The 23141-nt window shown below is 45.7% G+C and overlaps 1 protein-coding gene across 1 annotated transcript in view; it reads left to right on the forward strand.

Annotated features, from left to right (window-relative positions):
- Window positions 1-23141, forward strand: part of RASSF6 (Ras association domain family member 6) — a 288183-nt gene that overhangs the window by 254886 nt on the left and 10156 nt on the right. The window contains exons 8-10 of the mRNA XM_069630785.1: window positions 445-496; window positions 3732-3850; window positions 3952-4049. Of these exons, the coding sequence (XP_069486886.1) occupies window positions 445-496; window positions 3732-3850; window positions 3952-4049 (269 nt within the window). The remainder of the gene's footprint in view (window positions 1-444; window positions 497-3731; window positions 3851-3951; window positions 4050-23141) is intronic.

Raw genomic sequence — 23141 nt, forward strand, 5'->3', positions numbered from 1 at the left:
TTAGTGTCCGCTAGACCACCCCCATCGTCCAAGTGGCCATGGAGAGAGAAAAGGGACTGGATTGTGAGCCCCACTGCGCGTGTCCAAGGCGGACATATTGAGCCAGGACAAGCATTGGTAATTCTGTCTACATTCTATGTTGGAAGTCTTCACACACTTTGACAGTAGTAGAAGGGACAGACACGTGTAGAGAAAATGCAGACAACACTATTGCAATGTACGTACACATTTTAACATTGAAATAGGCTTCTACTATGGGTTAGATAGACCGGTTAGCCAAATGGATTGGTCCCTCTACACAAATCAGGACCGACACAACGAAGAACGCTTGTACATAGCATCCAGTTCTGGCATGCACCATCACTTATGATTATGTTGTGCTACAGTTAAAACAATCTCAACAACTTTGCTTTTTTAATTTGTATATATTCTTGTACTCCGCAGATTGAAAACAGCCCTCACGAATTTGCACTTTACATTATCCATGCATCCGGAGGTAAGACCATTCTGGGGGAGAGGGGTCTGTGTGTTCTTTGCCACAGTTTGCATTTTTATGATAAACTGCCCTCATATCACTGTACAAAGCACTTCTTTTCCCAATTAATCATATTCCCGGACCCCTCCGTCATTAGTCTCTATATCTTGGTAGTCTATTCAAAAAGAGAAACTGATGAAGAGACCCCGACAAAGGTTGTTGAGATGGCTTCATGAATTGTGTTGAGATCTTTGTGTGACGTGCAAGCTGCGGTTGAGAATCATGTCAGGCCGCCTAACCTAAAGAAAACGAACAAGAAGTCACTTTGGTACAGCTATCACTCAGTACTAATTTTACATACCCAAGATGTGTCTTAACGCCTTCTAAACCGTACTGAATGTATTGCAAAGAAAACAAAATCTGATCTAGCATGGGCAAATTTAACGTCATGTTCTGGAGAAGTCACTCCATGGCTTCAAAGAAAATAAAAATCTACATGGAAAAGCTTCCCCCAGGCTATGTAATGTTAATGGGATTTATTCCTTGCACCGCTTCCAATTGCATGGTCTCCATGCGCTCAAATAACCCTAATCGGAAAACATCCTAGTTGACTATCGGGATTTGCACACCATATTTATTATTGTGTTTATTCTTTTGCTTAAGTTCCATGTCCTCCAATCTCTCAAAACAGATCTGAAAAGATTAATGTGTTCTTGAGTAGTGATTTATCTGTAACAATATATGATGATACGTGTTTACCACCACTGGGTGCTTTCTCAAGGATTTTGTTAAGCTTGATCATTCATTTTATTCATGGTTGGCATGTGTGAGGTGGCAGGTGCTACTGGTGTCCCTTTGGGTATAGTGATCAGGTCAATAATTCTTCAGTCCTTTATTGTCCATACATTTCTTTTCAAAAGGCGTCTACTTTCCAGGCTGTAGTTCGCATTTGCCAGCAACAACACATGCAAAGAGTAGCTATGTAGAGTGACTAGAAGCAGCATCCAGCAGAATCTTCTAATCCACAAACTGCGTTGGAGAAGGAGCACTGACCCGCCTTATGCCTATTACTCAGAGCAAGTGTAAACTGTAATTAGAGATCGAGTAGTAGTACTGCTCGTGGGCTAGGCGACATGGGTTGGGCAGCATAACAAAGAGCATTCGTGATAAATGTTGGGCTGAACAGGTCAATTCTCTTGACCTGCCAGAGAAAACAAGGGCACCAGGCTCTGGACAGTATTACAATAAGGATGTTGAATTGCTGGACTAACTGCGCCTGGCATGTATCTGTCGATCTCTCTCTCTCTCTATCTCTCTCTCTCTCTCTTTCTCTCTCTCTATCTCTCTCTCTCTCTCTTTCTCTCTATCTCTCTCTTTCTCTCTCACTCTCTATCAATCTCTCTCTCTCTTAAAATGGTAATCTTTTGTAACCGCTCAAAACACATAAGACTAAACACATACATTGTTTTCTGAAGGGAGGTGATAGACAGTCAAATACTCTTTTGATATACCCCTTCTAGAAAGGAGAAGACAAACGGCACCAATGTGGTTTCTTCGTTGGTTTTCATTAAATCAAAAAGTGTTTTGTGAATTTATACTTGACAGATATATCTGTGATCAAAAAGGGTTGTATGGAGGTTAGGCAAATCGGGTTGGTGCGCATTTAATTTTTCCCAACAATCACCCTAATATTAAAATGTTTGCAAGCATGAACCAAGGACAGCCTAAGCATTTATATGTGAGGAAAATGTCTCTGCAATTTTTACCTCAGCATTGGGGTCCTGGGTTATCCCACCTCTCTATTCCAGAGAATTTTAGAAGAGAAGTGGCTGGGCCTCAGCGTGTGCTCTATATATGATACAACTTAGACACACATCTTAACTTGTTACACAAACACACAGATCCTCTTCTTTGTAGTGCTAGAATTGTGGTCAGCTGGAAATATCTGCTTCGAGTTGCTGTTGCTCTTTTGAACACTTTAAACTTCGACCTGACAGAATGTCAGCAGATTAACGCACTACAGTCATATTGTGGGGTCTCCTTCGATCTAATCATGCTTGCAGGGGCCCATCCCTAACCTCACTCGAAAAGCCTGCAATGCTAAAATTAAACCAGTGTTGTTTTATGGCAGTTGTAAACGGGGGATAGAGACATATGTTGCCTAATAGATTGTGAAGGTCTTGTGCCGGAGACAAGCAAGGAACCTTTCATAATGTACACCTTTATAAGCAATCCAACTAAAAGTATGTATTTTCCCAATGACACTGATACATTGCCTACCAGCTCCTTTGGCAGGCATTGCACATGTGCCATTGTTTTTGAGGACGGCACCTTACTTCCAACTACCATCAGACTCTTCCCTCTGCTTGTGATGAGCTGTCAAATGTATGCAGTAAGGAAAATAAGCCACTAGACCAGAAAAATGCATCAATTGAGCATCTTTACTTCCAGAGGCACCAGTAGTGAACTATTGCAGCCCAATGTACATAAGCAACCATCTGCAGGTCAGGATACCGAGCGCTCTAGCGCTCTAAGTAAACAGAGCCAGTAGAGCATCCCAGCCTCCTCATTGGCCGAAATGTTTGAATGTTCGGCACTTGCCCTTGCGGCGCTTGGAAGAACTAGTGGAATTGAACATTTCTTTTGCTTAGCTCCATTGAGAATTCCACAGACAAATCCATGGATTTTACTTCTATCCCTGGTTTTTACCCACCAATACGTAATATGCATTATTTTCAAGTATTTTATTAACGTGTTGCTTAAAACCCTGTGAGATGTTGCCATGGATTCAGGGGCCTTCCTCTATCTCACTCTCTAGTCAAGCCATTGCTGCAAAGGTTTTGAAAGACCATAATTGTGCTGCTGACCAGCAACATGGTTTATCTTTCAGGTTAATACTTGGTGATGCTTTATTTACTCTCCCTTGATTGGTGCATGCCTCTTCTGAAAGGTGTTCCCTAACCTTCATCTGCAGGAAGCTATTTAGATGAAACAACTTATAGGAAGAACTAATTTGGCTAGATAGCAAATGTTTTTCTGAATCAGAGAGCGAAGATGTGATGGATGGACTGAAAATAATTGTGGATGAGCAAATTGTGTTTAACTTACGAATCAGAAGTAGGATTCTTTTGCTAGCTACAGGTTCAGAATGGTGGCTGAATTTAATGGCTGCAACATTATTTCTTGTTTTACACTCACCTTGCATCTTACCTTCTCGTTGCTTCCTCAAAAATTAAGAATTCCTTTTCATTTGCAGAAAAGAAGAGGATAAGGGACACAGATAGCCCAATGTGGGAGCGCCTCTTGCAAGGACCATCGGTGCAGGTAGCCAGGATGTTTCTCATGGACCGAGATGCCGAAGAAGTCACCAGTGATGTAAGAGTGATGTCAAAGAATGCATTTTCCTAGTGCCTGCCAGGTGGCAAATGCTTTGAAGAAAATCATGATGCCTAAATGTTTGTATTCCTACGCCACAGGTAGCTCAATACATCAAATTCAACGTTCCGGTCCTGAAATCGTTTCTCACCAAACTGAATGAAGAGGAGGATCGAGAGATTCAAAGGACTATTGATAAGTACGTTGGAAAAATAACTAAATTAACAACACATACGGGCCTCATTCATAATGTGATGTACAAGTGAAAGAAAGTGTTATTTTAAATGCCTCCTATTTTTAAAATACCACCTAATTATGATTTGGGATTATAGCAGATATTTACAGAAGGTGGTGTCTAGAAAGTACTGCAAGGGAGGAACACATAACCCATGTTTACCTAAGGGGGCATTTTCCAGGCACCCCATGCTGTAAATACCCAATGCAATCCCAACTCATAATTGGATGGTATTTTAAACATAGGAGGCATTTAAAGTACCACATGTTCTTATTGTGACAACCACAGTGTTCATGACGTACATATAGTATATCCCATTAAGCACTATTGATTACACGTACATTCAAAGAATAATCATCTTGTAAAAGTTGTCGGGGTGATTATCCCGGGGTCGGCTGAGCTGTCCGCGGACCTCCGGGCTGGGAGGCCCCAACTCCTCCCGTGTTCCCCAAAAATGAGTATGAGACACACACAAGAAGCAAGGCGGTTCTGCTGTTTATTAAAACAACGGCAGGGATGGGTCTAGGATCGTACGCGTCCGTCCAGACTCTCAAAATTCGTGGGGCTCGCAGGCCCTTTTTGCCTCAGTATGACGCGCTACTTGCGTGACCTGGGAAAGTTAGCGAAAAACTTATTGCCACTCCGGATTGGTTCCTCGAGTGGTAGGGTTAGTATAACATACATATAGAGAACAATATTAATGGTTGAGGATGAGTCAGGTGGTATACTTGGGTTGTCCCTTCGATTAGATAGTTGAAAATTGTTACATGAAGACCCCTGATGATTGGCTAATGTTAGTGGCGTCAGTGATGAGTGCCCCCATGTTATGATTGGTCCACCGCGAGCTCCCCAGTCTGGGACCATCGTTGTTCCCAGCTCGCGGTGTACCTGTCACTAGCAACAATGTGTAACTATGTGTTCGTGCAGACAATGTGCGGATTTGCTCATAGGCTTGAGAGCAGACCATTCCCATCGCTGTAGGTGTCCATCGGGGCATTTCATTGCTGCAACCTGTGTCCCAGACGTGGGACCCAGGCGACTTCTCCCTCGTGGGTCTGGCACCTTGTCAGGTTGGCTTGGTCACGTGTGGAGAGACCGTGGCTGGGGCAGAATTCTGCACATTTAAAGTTGTATTTTGCTTCTGTGTGCTTGGCATTGCTTACAGGTGTGACCTTGGCGCTGGCTGGTAGCATACGAGTTGCAACATCGCTCCCTTGGCTGTGAGCTTTCGCTGGGCTCGTTCTGCGGGATCAGCACTTGTACTCTCGCTCATTCAGTGTTCATGGCGGTTCTTGCTTGCGGCCTACTTGGGCCTGGTTCATGGGTGGGGTTGTGTAATGCACGACACCTGGGTCGCGGTGTGACATGGCTTCATAGGCAGTATTACGTCTTTGTTATATTCTCATCACGATGCGAGGGGTGGAAGAAGCGTCAGCAAGCGTATACGTGAGTGCTTTATGCATCTTGCATTTCTGCATTATGAAAAGACCTATGTGAAAAAATAATAAAGATGCACGTCAGTGGGTGTATCCGTCACCTACGTCATAGCACTGAATAGATTCTTCGTGTGGGTTGATGCGTGAGTGACCAGTGTGCATGGGGGCAAGTGTGTCCTTGGCAGTTGGCTAGGTCATCATGGCATCTCTAACGATGTGGGTGCTTGTTGTTGAGGTCTTAGTCGAGTTCATCCATGCAGCAGGTGTCGGCTTGAGTAGGGCAGGCTGGTGGAGATATCCTTATGTTCTTGAACCAGGGTATTTGGTCGTCTGGTAGATAGACAAATTCATCTCGTGGCAGGTGTCTGGGCCGCGATCCTCTAGGCCATTGTCGCAAGGAGATTGGGAGGAGCTTTTTCTCCCATTCTCCCACTTCAGTCCCCCCTCTGGTCGACTTGTCGACCACAAACATATCTTTTTCTTTATCTCCTCTTACTCTCCAGATTTTGGTCACTCCTCCCAGGTGTCCATAGTGGTTGACATGGTCTTCAAATGACCAGTACATATATACACAGCTCCCTCCCGGTTTGCAGTATACCCATCTTCCGATATAGCTCCTCGGATTTCTTGGGTTCTCAAGCTTTACGGATGGTGGGTCTAAGTGATTGGTGGTGATGTGTTTGCGCAGTTTCTCTCTTTCCTTTATTATCACGTCGGTGTGCTGGTCATCGTCAGTTGGCATCAAGGGGTGCATGCCAACCATTTCGATCATTTCGTCCATAGTGCGTGCCTTCCTGGCCTTCCAAAACCTTATTACAATAAATACAGCTGCAGCCAGTATTATACATCCAACTATTATCTTCAGCCCGTCCGACAGCCATGATGGCATCCATGACCATAACAATGAAAACCAGCTATCATCCTTCTTTACTCCTTTACTTTCTTCCATCATCTTGGAGTGCATCTGGGCCAGTTGTGATACTGCTTCGGTAAGTGTACCATTATCTGCATCGTTAGCAGGAATAAATGTGCAGCATGATTGTCCTATTTTTGCTCAAAATCCTCCTTCCATTGCTGTGAGAAGATCCAGTACATATCTGTTCTGTAGTGCTACCATTCTTACCGCTCGCAGTTCTTCTTTTATGGCATTGAATCCGTTTACTGTTGAATTAATCGTCATCATTAGTTCCCATCGGGTGATCTGGAGCCATTTAGCGTTTGCATAAGCTTGCAGTCCAGGGTGTATTATTGACGAGAAGAACATAGCAGCCCTGCTGTATAATCTATGTTCTGGTGGAATAGAAGTGAGTGCTGTTTGCGACCTTCCCCACAGGTAATTTCCTGTCAGGGGTTCTCCTTGTCTCTTCATCCTTGTTAGGACATTATTGTTGTTGTTGTTGTTCTCTCCCTCCCTCTTGTTCCCTTCATCCATTTTGGGGAAATTAGCCATGTTGACATGTTTTTGGGGCACCACTAGTGATGGTACGTTGATGTGTACCATTGTGCATATACCATTCCACGACGGGGGCAGGGTGTGATATGCCTTATTTCCGCAGGCCCAATAGTGATCCATTATCACTGCCGTTCCGGCACCCCCCTCTGATAATTCTAACACACTTCCACAGTTGATGTTGTATCCCACCTCCACATCTCCTCTGTGTTGGTAGCATAACTTGGGCGCGGTCAGCGGTAGTATGCTTATTGGGTCTTCATCCTTCTCCATCCATGTCAGTATGGGTACGTATTTGCCCCATGTCGTACAACATCTGTCGTTGTGTTCCTTTATGGTGGTAATATTCTCTCTTGTTATCATGTTGCTACCGACCACTCCTATTTCCCATTCATTGTTCATGTATACCTTCCCTGTTATTGTTATCAGTGGCCTTTCCCAACATCCTTGTATACCAGGAACTTCAGTGGCGTACCAATCACATGGTAGGTATTGTAGGGTTACTTTCTTTGTTTCTCCCTTTTCAGGGCCACTCGTCATGTATCTGAACGCTTCAGCGTGTAAACTGCTCTTATGGTAACTCAAATATGACTTGAGGAAATTGTTTTCGTATGGATATGTGTCTCTTGTTTCCCACTGCATTCTCACCACCGTTCCATGAAATCGTCCTCTCGTTTGAAATAGTGCCAGATATACTATACGTCGCGCCGTCTTTTCTTGTATTTCTGTGGCGATGAATGTTCGTGAAGCGCTCATGGCGTATGGGATCAATGAGCACACATAGCAGCTATCTTCTGTTGTCTGCTTACCAATTTGGGTCATGTGCTGGTACCACATGTTGTTTGAGACGTGTGCTGAATCTGTTATGTAATTATCAATACCCTTGTTATCTGTATATGTGCTGCGTTTAACTCTACTTCCCTTATGCGTAGGGTTGCTAGTACCACCTGACATCATACCTGTTGCAGCCGTGGGAGGGGGCATGTTAGTTTTGGGTGCAGCCATAATATTGATAGCATAACTTTTCTGCCATACAGAGGCAGCCAACAGACCAGTGATGACCAATACTCCTATCATTTTTATTACAAAAGCTAGTCTCACCGGCATTTTGCTCTTACCTTGCTGCGGTCCGTCTTGCAACGTTAAAGGTGCCCGCCTGAAAATCCTCAATATGCTTATTATTGTTGTTAGTTGTTGTTATTAAGCTCTCCCTATCAAGTAATCGTTCAGTGCCCAGGCGAAGAGCTGTTCCCACGCTAATCTTAGTGATCTATCTCTTAGAACCGGTAAGTGCTCGTGAAGATGGGAAAATGATTGTTCTATGGCCAAAACAAATGCGGTGTAATATATGCGTACCCTCCTTCTTTTTAGGTACTTTGGCCTTCTTATATGATATACAAATTGGTGTGATACGGCTTCAAGGGTGTTATCATCCGTGGGCAGCATCTACTCCTGGGCAAAGTACACTGTAGTTACTTATATTCTTAACAATACAATTATACACGGTACCTGCATGTGCGAGAGAAGAAAAAGAGAAAACATACAAGTGTTTTACATGTGTGTGTGTGTGTGTGCAATACCCAAGTTTGTTATACAACGTCCTTCAATCGGGGGTGACCTTAGAGGGGAGGGGGCTGGGGCTCAATTGGCGGAAGTTTGTTTACTTTGTGATCTCGTGACCATGGGATGGGCTGTGGGCAAGCGTCCAATGTCTATTTCAGTAGTTGCCTCTGGGGAATCTGGGGGGTGATCAGGTGTAGTGACACTACTGTCATCAGCCGTGGTCGACGTCTCCTTCTCTGTAGCCGATGCTGTTGCTGTCGTTGCTCTTCCAATGGCCCTGTCATTAACGCTGGGGCGGGTCTGGAGTTTGTAGATCTTCACGTCGTGTAGGTGATTCCAGGCACGCTTATCCTGCAATTTCACCGCTCTGGTAGCTACCTCCTCTACCAAATGAGGACCAGTAAAGCGTGGGCCGTTCCATTTTCTATTAAAGTTGCGGAGTAGCACATGGTCACCTTTAGCAATAGTGCATAGTCCTTCCTTTCCCAGTTCCTTGTTGGTGTCTTCTTGTTGAGAACTCTTCGACCCTCCCTGCGTGCGCTCGAGCTGTTGAGATACAAATGCTACACTAGTAATCAAAGAAGACACATATTGATACATTTCGTCACCAAGAACAGTTGCAGTGTTTTCATGGTCTGTGAATGCTCTTGATGTAGGTGTTAGAGGAAGGCGCATTTGACGTAATGTCACCACCTCATGAGGAGTGAGATGGTGATCAGACCCTGGCCTATTCCTTAGCTCAAATAGAGCTAGCGGAAGACAGTACAACCAGCTATTTTGGTTGTCTGCTGGATTTTTGCTATTTCTTCCTTCAATAGGCCATTCAGACGTTCACATATACTGTTGGCCTGCGGGTGATATGCACATGCAAATGTATGCTTAATACCCAGCAAGGACGTGATGTGCTGAAACATTTCATTAGCAAAGTGTGGGCCGTTATCTGACCGCAGCACTTCGCACACACCCCACCTGGGGAAAACCTCTCTCACTAAAAATTTAGCTGCTCTGAACGCATCCGCGTGTGAGCAGGGTCCAGCCTCGATCCACCTGGAGAATGGGCACACCATTACAATCATATACCTATTTCCTTGACATACATTGATCATATCAACGTAGTCAATATGAATGTGCAGGAAGGGTCCCTCTGGCCGGGGTATAGTACCTTTTATCACTTGCAGCGTGTAACCGGCCGTAAACTGTTGGCATGTGAGGCAATTGCTGATGGAATTTGTTACATGAGAATTTAACTCGGGGCAGAATCAATCTTCCCTAATTCGTGCTGCAATTACTTCCTTTCCTGTATGTGCTGGGTGATGGAGCTGGGCTAGGGCGGTGTTCAACAGTACCAATGGCATGACCACCTTTCCAGTGTTATTTTGACGCCACAGTGTGTCAGTTGGGGACATCGTACATCCTCTTTTTACCCATAGTTCCTTTTCTGCCATTGGTGCGGCTGCCTGTAATTCCATTATCTGTGTGGCGGGGAGATGGGTGTACCCTTCTTTCATCAACATCTGTTTTGCCATCCCCCTCCCTCTCCTTCTCTCTGACTCTGGGGGGTTCCATATTTCACCAAAGTATGCCGCATGTTTGGCATGTGTGTCTGCTGTTTCATTCCCTTTCGAGATATGGTCGTCTCCATTAGTGTGTGCCGGGCATTTAACCAAAGCTATCTCTTGGGGATCATTAATTACTTCAATTAATTCTGCTAACAAGAGAGCATGTTGCACTAGGGTGCCATCAGCTCTCCTAAACCCTCTTCTATGCCATTTTATCAGCCCTGAGTGGACAGTTGACGTGACATATGCGCTATCAGAATATATAGTAACTCTTTTGTCAACGCTTTCCTTCAACGCCAAGATCAGTGCAACCAATTCCGCTGCTTGAGCCGAATAATGCTGTGGTAACTGCACACATTTCACCGGGACATACATCAAATCTTCTGTCATTTTTACAACTGCTGCCCCAGATCTCCTTATCCCATCACTTTGGTCTATTCTTGATGACCCATCAATGTACAAAATCTCCCTACCCTTAAGTGCATCCTCTTCAATTTTTCTAGTGCATGAGTACGTTTCGATAGTTTGTGTACAATCGTGAGCATAATCACCTTCCTCAATAACTTCAACTATAGATCTGGCTGGGTTAACTGTACTGCATCTGACAATTCACAGTTCGGGTCTAGACAGGATTATCTCATAACCTGACGCCCTCTGTGTGGTTAGTTTGGACTTAGGCTTATTCAATATTGCAAATAGCGTATGCTCCACAAATAGTGTGGTTGGGCACCCCATTGTAATCGATGATGATTTCTCTACCGCAAATGCAGCCGCGGTGAGACTCTGTTCGCAAGGGAAATGTCCTAGCATGACAGGGTCCAAGTGACCGCTGTAGAACGCTATTGGCTTGTGTCCCATGCTGGTTTTCTGAGTCAATACTGCTTTCATTACTGCTGAGTCGCAATGCGAAAAGATAAAGAACTGTTGTTCATAATCTGGGGTGGCTAGTACCGGAGCAGTGGATATGGCGTGCTTCAACTCATCAAATGCCTCCTTCATTTCCCTTGTCCATCCCAATGTTTTGTCCCCTTTATGTGCTTCTCTCAATGCCTCAAGTAGGGGTCCTATGTATGAGCTGTAGTCAAAAACCCATGCTCTACAGTAGTTGCATAATCCCAGGAACTGCTGCAGCTCCCTCACCGTTTGTGGTAGTGTCGTGTTGGATATAGCTTGTGCTCTTTGTGGTGCAATCTTTCTTCCGTGTTGGGATATTAGTTGACCAATGTATAGTACCTGTTCCTGACAGTACTGTAAATTTTCTTTGTCTACCTTGTAACCCTTTTCAGCCAACACTGTCAGCATTTTCAATGAGTCCTCCCTGTACCTTTTCTCGCTTGTGCTGCAAATTATTATATCGTCAACATATTGCAGCACCGTACTTTCCAATTCATTGTTTCCCAAATCCATCTGTATTACTCTGTTGAAAATTGAGGGTGACTCGCAGTACCCTTGTGGTAACCTGGTGTGTTTCCATTTCGTGTTCCTGTATGTGAAGCTTGTCAAGTCTTGTGAATCTGGGTGCAGGGGTATTGAGAAAAAGGCATTTTTGAGGTCAATCACGGTAAACCGTGAGGCCTCTCCCGGAATCCCACATAATATTGTGGCTGGGTTTGCTGCTACGGGATATTCTGCTTCTACAATGTTGTTCAAGGGTCTGAGGTCCTGGATAAAACGCCAAGACCCTCCTTTAGCTTTGCACACTGGGTACACGGCCGTGTTACATGGAGATTCTGATGGTACCAATATGCCATTATTTATTAGGGCTGTTATGGTTTCGTATATGCCCTCATCTGCCTCTTTTGATAGTGGGTATTGGTTCACTCTAGGTAGTATTGCACCCTTTTTCAGCTTTATCCTTACTCCCCCGATACTCTTTATGCAGCCCACGTCATAGGGACTGGTGGTCCACAGTGATGCTGGAACTTTGCCATATCTTCCTCGTAGAATAGAACTGGGGTAGATGCGGGTGCCTCAAGTGCCATGGCCATTTTCTGTGCCACTTGCTTATAGGTCACTTTTAGTCATATATCTACACTCATCATAAATACCATCTCACCTTCTTCCCTGTCTTCTGAAAAGAACTCTTCATCGGACACCTGGGTGAGCCTGCACCTCTCAGCCAGGGCTATCACTGTCCTCCATGCTCTCCCTTCCCGGTCTGGGGCATGTACTGCGATATAATCAGCAGTTGCTATAATACTCTCGATGCTCACTGAAATCACCTTCTCTTCTGGTTCATTGGCTGGTGTCTCAGGCCTGAACAAATATGCTGCTGGCCTCCTCCATATCTTTCCTTCTATTCCTGGCATCCAGGCGAATGCCATGTCTGTTCCGTACTGGAACAGTTCGCCATTCACTGGCTCAGCCCGAGCTACTGCCTGGCCACAGTACGCTTGCAGTATTTGTCGTGCAGTAAGCATGTTTATTCCTGGTGTGGAGCAAATCATGCCATCCTCCGTGTCATATTTAGCCTGCTCATTATGCCCCTCCCAAGTATGTTCCCTGGCGACTCCCTTGAATACAGGAGCGGGACAGACATGTCATAATCTCCAATAGATAAGGAGATGTTATCAGTAAAGGGAACCAACCCCCTAGCCCCAGAGAATCCTTGGGTGTTCATGGCCTCACCTGACATTTTAAATCTACCCTCCCTTATGCAAGACCGAGTTGCCCCAGTGTCGACAAGGAATGATAATTTTTTGTCACCTATTGTTACCTCAATGCGTGGTTCCTCCGCACTATTAGATGTTATCGACAGGATGGGACACACCAAGGACGTCTGTGGGCTGTCCTATTGTGGGTATATTGACTGACCATTTCCTGTGTAAGGGTTGTGTCCCAGGATAGTCACCCTTCCCAAATGCGTTTGTTGTAGCTGTGTATCGGTGGAGGTTACCTTAAGGTCCTGTATTTGAGTGGGCTGCTGCACTGGCTGCACTTGGTGTTGTTGTGTTATTGCTACCTGTTGTTGCGGTAGTGAATATGTCTGCGGCTGTTGTTGTGTTGCTAATTGTTGCTGTGTGCTGCTCTGTGGTAGCCCCTGTGGTTGCTGGTAACCCTGCTGCTCCCTCATGGGCCCTTGTTGTCCTTGTTCCCCCATGCTGGTGGGGAGGGTCCCATTCTACACGTATGTGACATGTGTCCTAACATCCCACAAATCCAACATACAGGTGGTTCCCTGGTCTGCCATGGGAAACCTCCTGAATTATCTTGGTACACTGGTTGCCCAGTGGGGTAAAAGCTTCGGAATCCTCCTCCTTGCTGTTGTGCAGGTTGGCCATATCCCCTCCCCCTCATCATTCCTCCTCTTCCCCTGATGTTATTATAATATCCATTTCCTGGTGCCATGTACCCTCCTCCCATGTTAGCCGTGTATGGTGGGGGTGGTGGCAGCTGTTGTGTTTATAAGTCGTGGTGATTGTGGTAGTGGTGGTATTCGTAGTTGTGAAGGATCCTGTGCGACGACTACTTGCGTGGGGTTTGGTGTCATTGTGGTTGGTGTCGTTATTAGTGCTCCTTCCATGGTGTATTTAGTCCGTTTTTTCTGCCCTAATTTAGCCTCTTCCGCATTCCTATCTTCTTCCTTTTGTTTCATCTTTTCTTGCCACATCCTACAATGGTGTACTATTGTCAATTGTATTTCCGGCCAAGCCTTGGCTTCCATCCCCACTACTTTCTTCAATTGTGTTTGTACTGCCTCCGGGAGCCCTTGTATTAGTATGTGGTAAAATATTGCTGGTGTCTTGTCCCATTGCTCTCTAGTTTCCATACGCCACTTCTCCTGAATCTCCTGGATATAATCAACAGGATCTTCATTCTCACGCATCTTGCGTGACGTAATTTCTTCTATGTCTGAGGTGTCTGGGTATTGTACCCTCAGAGCTTGCCATAATGCATGCCTGCAATTCGCAAATGGCGCCCCGTCATGTGATGTGTTCGTTATTGTGACCCCGGGGAAACCCGCTCTCTTCCAGATGTCATCTGCCGCATCCCCTAATATTGATATTAATAGGCCCTTCACGTCTCCTACTGCTAGTTTCTGCCCTGCAGTGTGTTTTTCCATCTCGTATATCCATTTTCCCGCTCCTCCACTTAGTGATGGGAGCCTACACTTTATATTTTCCTTATCGGCATGCTTCCAAGGGACGTATTGTGGTCTAACCCCCCCTCTCCAATAGCGGCATTAGGTTGTTTCCCATCTGTCCCCCCAGTTGTCGCGGTGTGTAGTCCGCATACCCCTCCTCTTCTTCAGTGTCGTCTATATCATCTGTCATGTCCATATTACCGCCGCTCGTTGTAGCTTCCCCTTCATCTCTTCCCCTTCTCTTATTATTTTCTTTATTAAATGTGGTGTGTGTGTCCGTTCTTCCTGCCTACGTCCGGGGAGATCTCTAAGCCTGCCGGCGTAGGGGGTGTGTTCAGGAGCGGGTGTGGGCGGACATGTTGGACGGGATGATGCGGGTGTAGCTGCACGTGTTTGTCATCCCGCCACTTCTCGTTCTTTCTCCTCACTTCCCCCCAGTTCTTCATTCCTTCTGCATGCCCATGGTGATTCCCGGTTGGTGCGGGTGATGTACAATTTGTCTAAGCTTTCCCGATCGCCGCTTCTTCCTTCTCCCCCCATTCCTTCTTTTTCTTCGCTGCAAAAGTCATCCAGGAGTGACAACCCCCAATCTGTCTTTTTCCCCCTAATCGTCACTGTTTTAAAGTCTATTAAATCTGTTCCTTCCACTTCTTCTTTACCAATTGCTCCCCTTTGTGCTGATGTTGTGGCTACTTCTGCATCCCAGCGTACATATTTCCTTACCCCACTCTCCCCTTTTCTATCTCTTCTTTCCCCTTCCCTCTTCTCCACTATTTCACCACCTATTTCCTCTCTTTTCTTTTTTAATTCCTCCATCACCTCACTACTCACCTTCTCTAATATCCTTTCTTCCTCTCTCCTCCTTTCCCATCTCTCTCTCTCCCTTTCTAATATGCTTTCTATTACTTTACCTTCCTCGTATTTCTTGGTGGTTTCTGATAGTATTTTCTTCTTCCATATTTCCATTTCCTTTTCTTTCTCTTCTTCCTCTCTTTTCCTGTCACGCTGTGCTGCTCGAGATACCCTTTCTGCTATCGCCTTCATCCTTTCAGCTTCCCGCTTCCGTTCTTCAGTTCGTTACCTCATTTTTTCTAACTCATCCTTACTTTCCTTCCTTTCCCTCCTTCTCTCTCGTTCCTCCTTCTCAAGCTGTTTGATCAGGGCGTTTTGCTCATTCCTTAATTCTGCCAATCGTTCCTCCAACATCTCCTCCTCTGCTCGTAACAGCTCCCCTTCTTTCCTTTTATCTTCCTCCCCTCTTATTTCACTGCTACCCTCATCGTCCTGGTTTATTCTCCGTACTACCTCCTTTTCTTCTCCCGTTAGTGTCCCTCGCAATTTTAACAGCACCTGTGCGGCTACCCACTCGTCGTGTCCTATGGTTGGGATTGGTTCTTCACTATTCTTCCCTTCCTTTGCGTGCATCTTCGTATAAGTTTGGCCTACCATACTTGTCACCTCCCCCCCCCTGTGTAGCTACCTGTAGCTGTATATGGTGGTGGGCTGTACGCGGGGTTCGAATACCTCACAGCCGCCGTTAGTTGTTGCCTTACCGCTTCTCGTAGTTCCGTCACAGGATATAACCCCCCTTCTTCCTTCTTCATTACTTTCGCTAAAGGCATGTTGTCGGTCCTTTCCTTTTTTATTTCTAGTTCATTTGTGATGCTAAGCTTTTCCTCCCCCTCTCGGTCTCTTCCCGCGCACTGTGCGCTGTCAACTTCCTTTTCCCCATTTACCTCTTCCTCCTTAATCTTCTTCCCCTCCTTCGTTTCCTCCACAGTGAACATCCCGGTTGGTCCTGGTCGGGACCCCTGGAACATCCTCCATAAGTTAAACACCTCCACGTGATGCGCCAACTTCTTCCCCTTGTATGTGTTATGTATATGTGTCAGTAGTGAGTGTTGGACGTACGGGTCGAAACTGCCGTTAGGCGGCCAGGGTGTCGTCATTTTGTTGTCTGTTCCTTGTGTCCATTCTATGCTGTATTTGATCAGTTTTTCCCTATGGGGCGATAGTGTTTTACACATATGCTGCAGCGTAGTAGTGAGGGTATTCCCCCACCCTCCCGATCGTGACCCGTATGACATGGTTACACTGTGTTGTTAGCTCCCTTCAGTATAGTTGTCGTTACCTGGCCCTGTAGTTTGGGGACTTGCAACCGTCCGCTAAAAGAAAACCAGTCAAATATGACAATTGCAGATATGTTACCTGGCCCCGTAGTTTGGGGACTTGCGACCGTCCGCTAAAAAATATCCTGTATTTGTTTTTCTTCCTTAATACTGTTACGGCCCCCTGCGGCCACGGCGCACGAAGCCCCCATGCGGCTGCGTGCCCTGTGTGACGTGCTTATACAGCCGTCCCACTTTTCTCCTCCCCTCCTCCTCCTACCTCACTCGGCGTGGCCGGCGATCTCCGTGCACAGTCACTTTCCCCTCTCTACCTGTCCCGTATTTGGGGTGGCCGACAACCTCTGTGCGCACCCCCTGTCCTCTATTCACTTCCCCACCACCCCTCAACAAAGCTGTGTGGTCAAGGTATCCTATGAAAGCCCTACAGGTGACGTCACTGACCTCTTCCAAAAACTACGGGTAAGATCTTTTACACTTCAGAAAGCTCGCAATAAGTTTTTACTGTTTGTCCCCGTTAACCCCACAGCTGTCCTCTTGTTACGCCTGGAACAAGGTAACCAACAATATAATCGGACTGCGCACGCTGCGTCACCTCGCGTGTGATACGCCCCTCAACGGGAGGGCTTAACCAGCCAATTATCTTCCGTACTAGGCAACCAGTTACCTACCACCTACAGGAAAATGTCATCCATCTATCGAGTTTCACTGCTCGATCAATAGGGATCCTCATCTACTCATTGAGCAATAACAGCCAATTCGTAGGAAGCCACACACACACCCCTCTTACAGGTGGCCACGACATAGGCCAATCAGTGTCTACGAGCAACCGCACGTGATGTTTTCTTTCTCCACCCACCCTTTTCCGTGACGTGGTAGCGGACGGCTCCTGCGCCTGTCCTGCTACCATTCACTTCACCGTTAACACTAATTGATCAAATCTTCGCCGCACACCTTAGTAACACCTCCCAACACCCTTATTGCGCTCCTCCCCCCTCCCTCACAATCTCACATTGCTTGTTGGGTGTGACATACTCATCAAGTTCTCTTGATGCGTGCCGCTCGACTGCGTGCACCCCTCCAAGCAGCACGCCACCTCCCCTCGTCTGAACCACGTCTGAACCACGTCTGAACAATCGCCAACCGTGGCGGGATACTTCTCAACCGGCTCTCGAGGGCCAATATCCGGATTGCGCTGTCCGGTCTTCTCGCAGTTCCGCGATGGTCCTGTAGTCCTCAAAAAGGGGGCAGCGGCAGAGGGGGCCGCGCCGCCGGGCCTCCTCGCAACAAGAGGCCTTGGAAAAATAAAAAGGTAGATCGTAAACAGATCTCGGCGGTGCCTCCAACTTGTCGGGGTGATTATCCCGGGGTCGGCTGAGCCGTCCGCGGACCTCTGGGCTGGGAGGCCCCAACTCCTCCCGTGTTCCCCAAAAATGAGTATGAGACACACACAAGAAGCAAGGCGGTTCTGCTGTTTATTAAAACAACGGCAGGGATGGGTCTAGGATCGTACGCGTCTGTGCAGACTCTCAAAATTCGTGGGGCTTGCAGGCCCTTTTTGCCTCAGTATGACGCGCTACTTGCGTCACCTGGGAAAGTTAGCGAAAAACCTATTGCCACTCCGGATTGGTTCCTCGAGAGGTAGGGTTAGTATAACATACATATAGAGAACAATATTAGTGGTTGAGGATGAGTCAGGTGGTATACTTGGGTTGTCCCTTCTATTAGATAGTTGAAAATTGTTACATGAAGACCCCTGATGATTGGCTAATGTTAGTGGCGTCAGTGATGAGTGCCCCCATGTTATGATTGGTCCACCACGAGCCCCCCATTCTGGGACCATCGTTGTTCCTAGCTCGCGGTGTACCTGTCACTAGCAACAATGTGTAACTATGTGTTCGTGCAGACAATGTGCGGATTTGCTCATAGGCTTGAGAGCAGACCATTCCCATCGCTGTAGGTGTCCATCGGGGCATTTCATTGTTGCAACCTGTGTCCCAGACGTGGGACCCAGGCGACTTCTCCCTTGTGGGTCTGGCACCTTGTCAGGTTGGCTTGGTCACTTGTGGAGAGACCGTGGCTGGGGCAGAATTCTGCACATTTAAAGTTGTATTTTGCTTCTGTGTGCTTGGCTTTGCTTACAGGTGTGACCTTGGCGCTGGCTGGTAGCATACGAGTTGCAACATCGCCCCCTTGGCTGTGAGCTTTCGCTGGGCTCGTTCTGCGGGATCAGCACTTGTACTCTCGCTCATTCAGTGTTCATGGCGGTTCTTGCTTGCGGCCTACTTGGGCCTGGTTCATGGGTGGGGTTGTGTAATGCACGGCACCTGGGTCGCGGTGTGACATGGCTTCATAGGCAGTATTACGTCTTTGTTATATTCTCATCATGATGCGAGGGGTGGGAGAAGCGTCAGCAAGCGTATACGCGAGTGGTTTATGCGTCTTGCATTTCTGCATTACGGAAAGACCTATGTGAAAAAATAATAAAGATGCGCGTCAGTGGGTGTATCCGTCACCTACGTCATAGCACTGAATATATTCTTCGTGTGGGTTGGTGCGTGAGTGACCAGTGTGCATGGTGGCATGTGTGTTCTTGGCAGTTGGCTATGTAGTCATGGCATCTCTAACGATGTGGGTGCTTGTTGTTGAGGTCTTAGTCGAGTTCATCCATGCCGCTGGTTTTGGCTTGAGTAGGGCAGGCTGGTTGGCATATCCTTATGTTCTTGAACCAGGGTATTTGGTCGTCTGGTAGATAGACAAATTCATCTTGTGGCGGGTGTCTGGGCCGCGATCCTCTAGGCCATGGTCGGGAGGGGATTGGGGGGAGCTTTTTCTCCCATTCTCCCACTTCAAAGTAATATAAGATTGGTGTTGTAATTAAAAAAAAAAGCCTTAACATTCACAATTTACAATAACGTGCATCTGTAAAATATAAATGCAGGCTTTTTAATAATGTCCTCAGTCCAAATTAAGCAAAGAGTTAAAGGTTTGCTTGTATTTAGCTGTGCATTTAAATGTCTAGGGCCCACTATGTAACGGGTGGAATTGGTAAACTGCTTCAGGTGATGCTTGGCTGCCCATACAGAATGGACAAACACAAAAGGAGGGGGGAAGTGTCGCGTAAGCAGTAAAGGAGAGGGACTAAGAACTATACTAAACCAATGGGGTCCATACTGCTGTAAATTCAATTAACGGTTTGTTCAAATAGTGAGCTGTTTGTAATGAGTGTACCGCAAGGGTATCACTAAACCAATAAATTGTAGTCTGTTACAGACTCATAAAGAAATCAGGGTAATCTCATGTTAAAAAACAATAAAAATATTTATTTAGCAAAAAGATATAAATATAATACATGAACAACTAAAGAAAAGCAATGTGATAAACATATAGATGCATTTGTCCATTAATTAGAGAGTTAGTTGTTGAAAACGCAAGAACACAAATATTGGCTCTCCTTCAAAGTTTTGAATAGAATAGACAAAAGAAAAAGGAGAAAACTGAGAGAAACTGGACAAAAGACTGCCAATGCTGAATGGTGACCTAAGCCAACATTCCTAGTTATGCTTGTATTTAGCCACTACACAAGTTATTTTCTTTTTTTCAAAGGATTGGCAGCAATAGGATTGTTCTATGTCCTTCAATTTGTTGACAGGTCTGCCTACGTGTACGTGTCACAAATAGTAACATAAACAACAAATTTAAATTGACATCTTTAATACACGTTTCGGCAAAAAAGCCACCTGTCTGGCCAATAGTTTCATGACATATTTAGGGGTGTCTTCATCAGGGCGAGATAACACACAACAACTGGACCATGTGGGGAAGCAGACATAAACAAAATGAATGATGTGAAAGAGATGAACAAAAATTACCAAATGGATTGACTGAGGATAAGTAGGGATAACCAGGCACGTTGTTAGCCTGAGAACCGGTGCAGGGCGTCTGGATGGGTGGAACCGAGGTGACCCACAACAGGACTACATCATCAGAGAGGGGATCGCGTTGGAGAAAAACGCTCTCTAAAAAGTAAGATGAAAGAAAGTTGCAAAGACCAGTATTTGAAAATAATGCTAGGAATAGGTATACTTTTAAATTAATTACAGAACTACCTGTCAATTAATGCTTTTGGTGAACGCTGGAAAGGATATGTTCCTGATATAGCGTTTCTCAGTGCGCCTGGGGTGAATCCTAGGGCCAGTGGTTGACATCAAGGGATAAACCTGTGGATAATCGAATGTATATAAATATGTGTGACTTGAAATTTAAAAAGCACATGGGTGCTTGTTGGCCCAGTGCAAATTAGCATCAGCCTACCTTGAAAAGCGAAGTAACGTTGAACCCATCTAAAGGTTAGTTGTGGTGCTTGATGTGAAGGGCAAACAATCTCTTGCCTTCAGAGAGGAGGGTGAGAGAGCGTCGAGTGCTGTCTCTGAAAAAAAGAGTGAAAGAGGCAAAAAGAGGCGTGAATGGAAAATAATGCCCGAAATCTGGGCCATAAAAAAAAGAGAAGTATTGTTAATGACAACGGAAAATGACAAGAAATAATTGAAAAATGGCGATTCGGGACTGTGCTGGTGCCGGTCTTGGTTTGAAAAAAGAATTGAATTGGAAATAGGTTGGTGGGGTGAGGGAACTAAATGGAGCTGAAAATGTTCTTACCACTAGTGGCTGCCGGATCACTGGTGACTGAATCCGTCTGCCACTGCAAAGCGCTCGAATGTGTATGCTTGCAAATTGCAAAACGCAGAGCATAAGGAGAGGGCGATGGTTTAAAGACCGCCTCCTATTGGCTCTCGTCAAGAAAGAGACACGATTGGTTGTAGGCCGACGTGCCTCCTGATATGGTAAATTCGATTGGATGATGGCAGCCCAGCCCCTGGGAGGCTGTGATGCGAACTCTCGCCTGACGCCGCTCCTGCGTCAGGGGTACGATTAAGTGGAACGCCAAGCCTAAAGAGAGGCTGGCGGTTACGTAAATGTCCAGGCTTTGATGAGTGATACTGTGGCTCGTGGAGCCAACTAAAAAACGGGAAACGATCCCGAAGAATCACAGTCGTTAAATATCGAAGGAGATGAAGAAAGTGCACACGTGAAGGCAGGCAAGCAAATGGATCACTGGGCAAGTGCAGAGAATGTTAAGACTCAAATAAAATGGGCAATTGGACCGGGCAATGTTTACTTAGTGGGTGGCAAGCTTAAGTTAAGAGTGCAGATGAACATGAAAGTGGGATTTACAATTTTGAAAACAACTTGTTAGCAATAATTCCAATTGGAATGGCCTCAGTTGACTCTTGTTGATATGATTGGATAAAAAAGAAAATGAATGATAGAAACCACATAGAGACTGGGAGGTCCGAAGCAGGAGGAAGGGAAAAGGGGGTGGAGCAGAAAATATGCTCAGGATATTGGAAAGAAATCCTCATTCAGCCCATTGGTATGGGTGGATAAACGATGAATCCGTCGTGCCTCCTTCTGAAGAAGACAGCGGGACACATTGGGAGTATTTTTAACTACGTCTGATATCCACCAAAAAATGTCATTGGCAGAATCCTGTAGTTCGATATAGTGGCTTACAAGAGGTGCAGACTCTGTCCGGCACCGGATTCTTGAACGATGCTCCGAAATCCTAATGTGAACTGGTTGAGAAGTTTGTCCAACATATCGAAGCCCACAAGGTCATTGAATGCAGTACACTGCTTGTTTGGTTTTGCAGTTTGTCATAGATGATAGGGTCCAGATTTTGGGCCCAATTTTGAACTCCTTGAGTTTTTTTGTAAATTGGCAGACAGAACAGGATCTGCACGGGAAATGGCCAACAGTTGTTCTAAGGTCCCAAAGTCCTAGTCTCGGGGGATCCTTCTTGAAACTAGAGTGTAAAAGTTTGTCACAGATGTTTTTGGCCCTTTTTAACGCAAACCTTGGTAATGGTGCGGCGGGCAGACTAAGTTTGACAATTGGCCAGTACTTAGAGATAGTTTTTTTGATCGCATAGGTTTGTGGCCCATGGGTTATGACGCACGTCATTTTGGTGCTGTCAGTGCCACATTGGGAATCAAGATTAGGTTTGGGGGCGAACAGTATGTCCCTGTCTGTAAAACGTGCCCTTTTAATGGCTTTGTTGATCAGTCTTTTAGGGTAGCCTCTCTCAATTAGACGAGTGCTTACATTTTCAGATTGTTCATAAAAGTCATTCCAATTTGAGCAGTTCCTCCGAATACGGAGACACTGTCCGTATGGTAAATTGTCACGAAGATGACGTGGGTGATTGCTGGAGTAGTGTAACAGAGTGTTGCGGGCAGTGGTTGTTCGATACAGAGAACATATCAATTTACCTGATTCCTCTTTGATGACCAGGTCTCGAAATGCAATTTGTGTGGTGCTAAATTCCATTGTAAATTTGATATTGGTATCAACATTGTTCAGCCAGTTTAGAAAAAGTACCAAATCAGGCTTGGATCCAGTCCAATTGAAGATGATATCATCAATGTACCATTTCCACTTTGTTATATTGTAACGGAAGGGGTTTGTATGAGATAGGATGTGTTGTGATTCGAATTTGAACATAAAAAGTATTGCTAGGCTGGGGGCAAATGCAGCCCCCATTGCTGTACCCCTCATCTGCAAATAGAATTAACCATTAAATTCAAAATGGTTTCTGTTGAGTGCTATGGTCATAAGTTCCAGGATGAAGTTGTGCGGGACACGGTCCTGAGTGTCATGCTCCAAAAGGAGTTCTCACATACAATCAATTGCTTGATCTTGGGGTATACTGGTATATAGGGACTGGATGTCCATTGTAACCAGTATCTGGGTTGATCGATCAAAGTCAAGATTCTCA

The sequence above is a fragment of the Ambystoma mexicanum genome, chromosome 6q (genome assembly GCF_040938575.1).
Source record: "Ambystoma mexicanum isolate Mex_15411 chromosome 6q, UKY_AmexF1_1, whole genome shotgun sequence".
Lineage (NCBI taxonomy): Eukaryota > Metazoa > Chordata > Amphibia > Caudata > Ambystomatidae > Ambystoma > Ambystoma mexicanum.